This window comes from Trypanosoma theileri, assembly GCF_002087225.1.
Source record: "Trypanosoma theileri isolate Edinburgh chromosome Unknown TM35_Tth_13_V1, whole genome shotgun sequence".
Classification (NCBI taxonomy): Eukaryota; Euglenozoa; class Kinetoplastea; order Trypanosomatida; family Trypanosomatidae; genus Trypanosoma; species Trypanosoma theileri.
This window is the reverse complement of record NW_021639855.1, coordinates 140,197-149,949: the sequence shown is the minus strand read 5'-3', so window position 1 is coordinate 149,949 and position 9,753 is coordinate 140,197. Positions and strand designations below refer to the sequence as shown.

At 39.1% G+C, this 9,753-nt stretch overlaps 3 protein-coding genes across 3 annotated transcripts; all 3 read left to right on the top strand.

Moving 5' to 3' along the window:
- Positions 1-1,399: 1,399 nt before the first annotated feature.
- TM35_000131590 (uncharacterized protein) lies at positions 1,400-1,951 on the top strand (the record flags this gene model as incomplete). Its single annotated transcript, XM_029025375.1, has 1 exon — positions 1,400-1,951. The coding sequence occupies one exon, from the start codon at positions 1,400-1,402 to the stop codon at positions 1,949-1,951; it is 552 nt and encodes a 183-aa protein (XP_028883221.1).
- Positions 1,952-2,556: 605 nt separating this feature from the next.
- On the top strand, positions 2,557-5,301 carry TM35_000131580 (uncharacterized protein; the record flags this gene model as incomplete). The annotated part of the gene is made up of 1 exon (XM_029025374.1): positions 2,557-5,301. The coding sequence occupies one exon, from the start codon at positions 2,557-2,559 to the stop codon at positions 5,299-5,301; it is 2,745 nt and encodes a 914-aa protein (XP_028883220.1).
- A 1,155-nt stretch (positions 5,302-6,456) lies between these two features.
- Positions 6,457-8,751, top strand: TM35_000131570 (uncharacterized protein; the record flags this gene model as incomplete). The annotated part of the gene is made up of 1 exon (XM_029025373.1): positions 6,457-8,751. One exon carries the CDS (start codon positions 6,457-6,459, stop codon positions 8,749-8,751), a length of 2,295 nt encoding a protein of 764 aa, XP_028883219.1.
- Positions 8,752-9,753: the final 1,002 nt, after the last annotated feature.

Genomic DNA, 9,753 nt, shown 5'->3' with positions numbered 1-9,753 from the left:
AAAAAAAAAAAAAAATGACTCTATTTTAAATTTGAAAGAAAACATTAAAGAAGAAAGAACGAAAAAAAAAAATTAGTTTAAGTGACGACGGCGGCGTTAAAAAGGAACAAAAGAAGAGAAAAGAAAACTCACAGAGAAAAGAGAGAGAAAAGAGAGAGAGGGGGAAAGAGATTCGATTTATTAAGAAAGTGAAATAAGAAAATAGAAGTGAAAGAAAAAATAAAAAGAAAAGAAAAGAAAAAAAGGAATACTCCATATGTAAGTATGTGGCTCTACATCTATGCCTAGTGACTCTTTTTATTTCTATTTCTCTGGATGTAAATGAGAGCCATTTTTCCTCTTTTTTTCTTTTTCTTTTTTTCTTTTTTTCTTTCCTTGTTCTTTCTCTCTCTCTTTATATGTGTGTATATGTATATGTGGGGGAATGCGATGCGTGGAGCAGGATTCTTAACACAAACACAAACACACATTGACGAAGACACAAACAAACAAACAAACAAACATTTATTATAAAATTATAAGTGAATTTGTACGTATATACATACATATAACTGTTGAATACGGATATATGTATATTTTCTTTCTCTCTATTTCTATTTCTGTTATTTTGTTTTTATTTTTTCTTCTTCTCTGTTAATCTTATTCCACTTCTATTCTCTCTTTCTTTCTTTCTTTTTTTTCATTATTACTATTACTATTATTGCTATTGGGGGATCAAGAAAGAAGGCGTGGGGGTTAAAGGATAGCAATAGAAAAAAAAAAGCCATCCCACACACACGCACCGCTCTTCTTCGTTGTGTGTGTGTGTGTGTGTGTGGTGCATAGCCACAACTGTGAGAGAAGGGAGAGAAATAAGAAAATATACAAAAGAAAGAAAGAAAGAAAGAAAGAAGAACGATAGAGAGAAATAAGAAGAAATTGTGAGAAATAGAAGAGTAGAAAAGCGAAAGAAGAAGAGGAACACACAAGATTGTGAAAGATCGTATCATTTCAGAAGAATCATATATATATATATATAGAGAGAGAGAGAGAGAGAGAGAGATAAAGAGAGTAAGAAGAGAGAGAGGATTGCGGATAACCACCACAGTTAACAAGAAGGAAAGAAGAAAAGAGAAAAAAATAAATAGAGAAAGAAAAAAAAAAAAGAGAAAGAGTGGTATAGAATCCGATAAACAATCTCAGTTATATCAACCTCCAAAGGAGGAAAGAAAACAAAAAAAAAGAGAGAGAGAGGAATAGAGAGAGAAGGAAAATAAGGCAAAGAAAGAATACAAATCGTATATATATATTCCTATACATACAATACATACATCTACACTTCCACACAGTAGGCCGAAATAATAAAAAGAAAAAGGATAGTTATTATTATTATTATTATTATTATTATTATTATTTGAAAATGATTCGTGCCTCACTCATTCTCTACGGCGGAGGCCTTCTGCGAAATGGTGGTAGAACCAAAAAAGGAAGATCTGCACTGACATCGGTGGCTAGAGCAGCAGCAGCAGCAACAACAACAACAACAACTGGTAAATCGAGAAAAACAAAGAGAAATGCCGCAGCAAGAAAGAAAGAAGAAGAACATGAAGAAGGAGAAGAAGACTCAGATATGCTTCATTTCACCAGTTCACCTCCTCTTTATGCCAATGAACCTCACCAAAACAATAGTAAGAGTACTGCCACCACCTTTGCCACTCCGGAGTCTTTCTTTGCATATAAGAGTAGACGAAGTGAAGAAGAGGTGCTTAAGTTGGCACAACGTATGCAAAGCCGAGATTTAACAGGTGAAGTTCCCGTAGCCTCATTTGCATATGAAGTTCTGAGAGCTCATCCTTCTGTGCGGCAAATGGGACTGCGTGAGCGTATGGCATTTCTCTGTGATCGATGGGAGCGACTCAGTAAACAACAGCGACAGACATATTTGGATGATCCTCTCAAAGGTCTCTTGTAGAGAGAGAGAGAGAGAGAGAGAGAGAGAGAGGGATAATGCCGTACCTTATATATATATATATATATATATATGGTGTACGTACATGAGTAAGATACCTGTTTGTATCTGTATATCTCTTTTACACACATTCTCTTTTTCTCTCTTCATATGATGAAGTCACATTGGCAATACTTGATTGTACGCCATTATTTATAGATCTCGTTATTATTATTATTACTATTATTACTATTATTATTCTTGGGTCATTTTTCCCCCATTTTTCTTTTTTATTTATTTATTTATTTGTTTATTTTTGATGTTCTTCTTCTTCTTCTTCTTCTTGTTATGATTCGATGTGGTGGCAGTTGCTTGATGTCTGCCACTAGAATCTTTGCGTAGTTGCAGTTGGTGCGAGTTGCAGCGCTGTGATTTCTGCTGCTCTCTTTTTCTATTAAATACAACATACCGGTATGGGCAGTGGGGTGGGGTGTATGTACTTCATTCTCATAATTTATTTTTGTTTTTTTTTTATTTTTAGAAATTTCTCTTCTTGAGTGATCCATTCTCTTTTTCTTTTTCTTTCTTTTATTTATTCTTCCATTATTTCATAGTTCTTTGGGCCAGTGATGCGCCGTCTCGTTCTTAGCTGTAGTGGTAGTACTACGCCTAAGGCTGCTGCTGCTGCTGTAGTAGTGATTGCACAAGTTAACAATAGGGCCTTCATCACAACAACAGTAACAAGAAAAGAAGAAGAAGAAGGAAGAAGAAAAAGAAGAAAAGAAGATGATATTCTTCTACGTGTAGTGCCCAACACGAATAGTAACAACTATTCGCATTACCGAAAGCGGAGAGTTGATGTGATGCCGATGAGGAGGATGATGATTGGTGTTAATTCCATGATCCCCACTGTTCTCCACTTGGCCCGCCGCTGTGTGCATGAGCAGCCGTTCCTCGAGGTCCCACGCGATGGGGCCGGCGGCGAGGCCCGAAAAGACGCCCACGACGCACTCGTTCAACTCAACGTGATGGTCCGGCGGGGAATTGAGCCGGACGCACTCATGTACACTTCTCTCATCGCAACAATGGCCCGCGCGGGTTTGGAGTGGCAGGCGTATAAACTCTTTTCCCGCATGTTGGAACATCATGTGCGGCCGCTGCCAGAGACGTACGTGGCCCTACACGATGCGACGTCCCCCACACGCCGGCGACTGCGGCAGGAATTAAAGCAGAAGATGGAAGAGGCACTGGAGACATTTCCAGATGAGATTGCAGAGGCGGAGTTGAGTCGACAACGCGAACAGGATCGTTTGTGTGTACAGAGATTTGAGGAATATATGAAGGGAGTACTGCCACCACCATCATCATTATCATCGCAGACAGAACGGAAGATCAGTAGTAGCAATAGTAATGATAATCCTAACAGCAATAGTACTACTAGTGATGGGAGTAGTATAGATATGCAGAGTGGTGATGCTCATACTGATTCTTCTTCTTCTTCGTCGTCTTCTTCCAGTGATGCGTTATCATCATCATCATCAACAACAACAGCGGGATCAACAGAAGAAATAGAAGGAGAAAAGGGTGTGAAGCCTATAGCTACTATGCACATTCGTAATCCCACAGATGCATGGAGTATTACACAGATGATGGAAGAACGACGAGAACGTGATGGCCAACGTGCACGTGGGGATTCTGCCATATCGCTAAAAGCACAACTTGAACGTTTACATGAAGAAGAACTTCGTATTTATCTTGCAGCCCAACGACAATTGCGGCATGGTAATAAAACTGAATTAATACAACGGGTGCTTGACACTGTGAGTGAGAAAAGCATACGTGATATGCTGGCACGTCGAAAGCATTACTTCCGCTCTGTTGCACAGATTCTAGAGAATGACCTTAATGCTATTCGCCATGGTAATAATAATAATAATAATAATAATAATAATAATAATAATAATGCTAATGGTAGTAGTATTAGTGATGATGCTAACAGAAATCACAGTATGACTGGAATGTATTCTTCTACAGTTGAATCTGCAGCTACAGCAGTTGATCGCACATTAACAGCTGCAGAGAAGGATTCTGTTGCACCTCAAGTCCTGTACACTCCATGGGGTATTCTGCGCAAACCAATGAAACTCCCACCAGATGCCTTTACTGCAGAAAGTAAAGAAGAAGGGAAATACAGAGAAGAACGACTTGATCGTATTCCTCTTTCTGTAGATGAATTATTGTTAGTACGCCGTAAGGCAGAGACGGGTGATCTTGACGAATTGCCGGGTTCTCTGCTGCGGCGTTACGCTGCGGAGTTCCATCTCACATGGAAACGCAAACATCCACTCTCACTATTAGAAGCTGTACAGTGGCACTCTACAACGTTCCTACAACTACAAGAAGATAATAAAGATGAAAAACAAAAACAACAACAATTAAAAGAACGACCGGTACGTCCAACACCCGCTTTGCGTCGACAGCAGGAGAATGAAGGTGTACGCCGGACACTGGATAACTATGAGGCTTTTCGCATTATTGCCCAGCGAACAAACAATCTGCAGGTGGTGGACCATAAGGAGATTAACATGCAGGTGAAGAAGTTCCACCGTGAGACCCAACGTAAAGAACGCCGCGCGGAGGAAACATTACGGCGTGAAAAGAATTTGTTGGATGCCGCCGCGTTGGCGTCTTCGGCAAAGTCCTTCACACCACCAGACCCAACACTACCAACATCATCACATGTACTTGGTATTTCAGAGGATAACGATAATAAGAAGGGACAAGTGGCTTTGCCTACGGCTTCAATGGAAACAAGTGAAGAAGGAGAAGTTGGAGATGGAGGAGAAGAAGAAAAAGAACAGCAAAACGATAAGAAAGAAGAAGAAGAAGTAAGTAGTGAATTACCCCCATGGGCCATTTTCTCTGGTGAAGAGGAGTTTGATATCTCTACTGGACGTTTCGGGGATCCTAACATGGGACGCTATCAAGAATTAAGTGATGGACGGTTTAGGATTCTCCCATCACGTGAGGCTCAAGAGAAATGGACGGTTGAACGCCAACTGTTGCCCGGGCCTTTACAAGATAAACTGCAGCGGGCAGAATTACAACAACAAACACGGTATGAAGCTGTAGAAAAGGAATATGCACGTCGGCTGCAATTTAAAAAGTATCGGAAGTGGGATACATTTTTACGCAAAGCTCAAGAGAAACAAGGTAAAGGATATAAGAGAGATGATAATGATAATGATGAGGATGAGAGTGAAAATGTGCGGCCTTTACCACCCAAGCGACGTCTTTCACAACTACTACGGAAAGGCCATGATAGGGCACCCGTAGATGCAGCTTTAAAAGCCAAGTACAGTAAAAGCCTCTAGCGTTAGTTTATTACTATTATTACTACATTTATTACGAATAACAAGGAAAGAACGAAAAGAAGATGAAAAAAAAAACCCCTTTTATCTGAAATTGAAGGAATTAAAAAAGAATATATATATATATATACGTACATATGAGAGTTAAATACGTCAATACATTGACGAAAAGAAAAGAGAAAAAAAAAAAATAGATTCTACTCTCATGCTGTGCATCCTCCATCTCCCTCTCTCTATATATATGTGTTTGAGTGTTTTGATACATCCACCTTTGCTGCTTTTTTTTTTCTTTTTTTTTCTTTCTTTCGTACATTTACTACTACTATTATTAGTTTAGGTTACTTGGAGATAATAATAACAATAATGATTGATTTTAGTAATATTAGTAGTATGGTTTTTCTGCAGAGAAACCCCCATATAAGCGCCGCTTTATTATGCCAATATATATAATTTAAGCGTACTCTCTTGGGGAAGAAATAAACATTTACGTAACCATGAGTTAATATGGGTTATATTTTGTATATTTTTTATTTATTTTAATTATTTATTCCTTTTGATTTTCTGTATTTGCAGGCCTTTTTCTTGTTTGATATATCTTTTTGGACTTTTCTCTGTTCGTTTTTCTTCTTTTTCTTCTTGAGCAAATAGTATTAAGGGGAGATTATAAGCGAAAAGGAACAAAGAAAAAAGAAAAAAAAAAATAAGAAATTGAGAAGCAATAAAAGAAAAAAAAAAAGAAGGATCCCGTTTTTAAACAGTTAACGGATCATCCTACCAACTCGTGGATAAAAGTATAGAGTTTCCTTCATAGTGTACCCAAACCAAAAATAAAGTGAAAAAGAAAATACAGAAAGAAAAACAACAACAACAACAAAAAAAAAAAAAAAAACAAAAAAAAAAAAAAAAAAAAAAAAAAAAAAAAAAAAAAACAAATAAATACACAGTTTCCCTCTCTTTTCCCCTCTTCGACAAGAAGAAGAAGAAGAAGAAGAAGAAGAAGAAAAGTGGGTTGTACCGGTAGAATCACAGGATCTATTACCGATAAGATTTGTTTCTCCTACACATCACAATACATTAGCAAACCTGAAGAGAGAGAGACAGACAGAGAGAGTAGTATATAAAATACCTTCCCTGGGTTATATATCTCTCTGTTACCAAATGAAGTATCCCTCACGTTTTCTTCTTGTTTCTTTTTTCCTCGTACCATTTCTCTTGGTCTTCGCTGTCTCATCCCCCACCAGCGCTATTCCCATAACCACATCATCATTATCTTCACCGGCTGCGGATACTACGACTGGTGCCGGTGATGTCCTTTCCCGCAGTGCGGTGATCGTCACCCTCGCCGGTGTGTGGTCCCCCGCCGCCGTGCGGAATGCCTCCTTCGCCGCCGCCGTCGAGCGGGACGTGGCGGTGGCGCTCGGGCCCCAACGGGCCGCGGCGTGGCAGGCGGTTCCACCCGACGCGAACGGCGGGCCGGCGACGGTGGAGTTGGAGGCGTGGGCCGACGGCGGCGCACTGGTGGATCGTTTACTGCTGGCGGCGGACTGGGCATACACACAGGAGTATTATGCGGAGATGGAGGAGGGAGGGGATCCCGCGGCGTCAGCGGCACAATCGGCGGCGGATGGAGCTTCAGAGCACATGGCCTCAGAGTCAATGCCATCCATTCTTTCAGGATCAAGTTCTCCATCAAATTCCGCATCAGAATCACAATCAGAATCAGAATCAGGATTAGGAAATGTGCCAAGGTCAGGTCCAACATCGTTTAGCGTATTAAAACAAAAGATGAGAAAAATCTCAGAGGCAGAGTTAGAGGCTGCCCAGACATTTATACAATTAACAAGAATGATGGCTGTAGATGAATCTTTTGTGACAGCGACTCGTAGAAGTGAAGATATTTCACTTCACTTCAGTGGGACTGGATGGGGCAATCCGGATGAATTACCAGATGCGGAACTGAGTGAAGCCATCTTGTCTGCTGTTCAATCTGTGGTGGATCCCACTAATACTGGGGGCAATCTGCGGTGTAGTATAGAGGACCCTATCAATCGTACAAATGGAGTGGTGTTTAACTTATTGGTAACATCCTCTGGTGTTCAAAACATTACAAAATTACTCACATCTCCCAGTTTGTATGATTCTTTACTAACTTACTACTTCAATGTCACTGAACTGAGTGATGCCGCACTTGTAGGGGTTTACAGAACTCCAGTGGAATCGGAAGAACAAGAGTATCGTACGCAGGTTCGTACACTATTTAGTGGATCATGGAATTTGGTTTTACAAACTGCAAAACCACAAGTTATCGCAGCTTTAAGATCGTCTTTTGCTGAAGCCCTGGAATTAAATATATCTCGTATTGTTTTGGCTGATGTCAGCGGGGATGTATATCCATTCAATATGCAGGTAATTTATTATGTGGTACACCAGGAAGATTTTCTTGTCAATAATATTACTTCTGCCATAGCAAATGCAAATTTCTCTGAATTATTTGATAATATTTATGTAACCTATGGTGGAGACACAACTGTTACCCCTGCTGTTATGGAATCTACTATTGTGAACTCACGAGAAGCAAGAGACGAAAGTGAATCTGATACTTCACTCACCTCTACACATAATTTACTACTCTCAGGAGAAGAATGGCCAGATGTGATTCGTCTTGGTGATGTGAGTACGTTAAATACAGCCATTGCAAAGGATTTAACAGAGTTACTACCATACAAACCCAACAGTGTCTCTGTAGAAGGTTTACCTCAACCTAAAGGGGAAGATGGACTTCGTGTTGTGGTCTCTGTTAAACAACAAGGTGTGGCGCAGATTATTCCCTTCGCCGTAAACTCTTACTTTGTTCAAGCCAGTTCTCTCCCTTTGACACAAACCTTTTACCGCAAATATGTGGATGCTGTTAATACAGAAATGATAAATGTCACCTGTGCTACAGTAGAAAATAAAGGATTTAGAAGTATATGCACTAGTCGGTGTATAGGTGTTTCTGTCATGGGTGGTTGTTTACTCTTATTCTGTATTATTGGTTTTATTATCTATTGTGTATGGAGATCACTTGCACGGTATGTGGACCCAGCGAAATATGATGATGAACTTGTACGTATTCCTCCCCATCTCAGTCCCTTTGCTGGTGGTGTAGTGACGAGTCCAAATTATAATCCCATTCGAACTTTCTATGGCGGTGGACAAAATGTGAATTATCGTGTTGGGGATCCGGGCCCAATGTATCCACCAGGCTCCACCGGCACAGTGCCGTTTGGTGCACGAAATCCATTTTCAACACCGGCCGCACCCGAGTCTCGTTTAGTGGCACTTTCGGGTTCACAGTCAAATGCGTCTGTGCTGCGGCAGGGCGCTGTGGTGATTCCCAGCACGACTGGCGATAGAAGTCTTGATATGGTGATGGTCCCACGTGAGGAGTACGAACGCCAACAGAATGTGTGAGTTGAGATAAATATCATTGCGCAGTCCATGATAATAAAAGAGAAGAAGAGAGAAGAGAAAATAGAAAATAGAAGGATGAGATGTTAAGATGAGATATATAATGAAATGATGGCATCTATATCTGTGTGTATATGTGTATGTGTGAGTATAAGTGGGCTCAGCAATGTGATGTTCACAAAATACGGAGGGGATTCCGATACATTTTGTTCTCTTTACACAATTGTTTGATAAATATAAATATTCATCTGAGTTTTTGAGGCAGAAAAGAAAAAAAGAAAGAAAAGTATGCCTTGAATTCCTTTTCTTTCTGTTGATAGAGATCAAGATAAGAAGAAAAAAAAAATGAAAAGAGGCATGAAAAGCAAAGAATAGGCAAAAAAAAAAGAATGACACTAACAAAAAGTAATAATAAAAAGAATAAGCAAAAAAAAAAAAAACAAACAAATACAATGTGAACTAAATAATAAAGCAAACTGACATAAATGAGAACAAGGTCACAGAAGAAAAGAAAGAAAAAGAAAAGAAAATGAATGTGTGGAACCGGATTTCCTCAGAGAAGCTTTAGAGACATGGGGGAAAATGTAGAGAAAGTACGTGAATCGATTGTGGGATGGGAAAAAAAAAAAAAAAAAACAATCCCAAAATGTAAAAAAATAAAAATAAAAACAAAAAAAAAATAATAAAGCTTCTGCAAACGAAAAAGTCTGTGTAAATGAATCACCAAGGGGGAAAAAAAAGCAGAAGTTTTTTTTTTTATTTCTTTTTTTCCATTCTGGCGTGGTTACTCCGTCCATTACTCATATTCATCATCTGTGAAGTTTCTCTCTTTGTGTACTTGTTTTCTTTTTTTGTTTTCCTTTTTCTCATTGATTATATTATATATATTTGTATATATTATGATATTTCTTTATCACAAGATGATTTTGTTTTTTCTATTCCAGTCGTTTTTTCTCTCTCTCTGTTACTCATCCAATTGTAGATTGTCTTTTGTTTTTCATTATA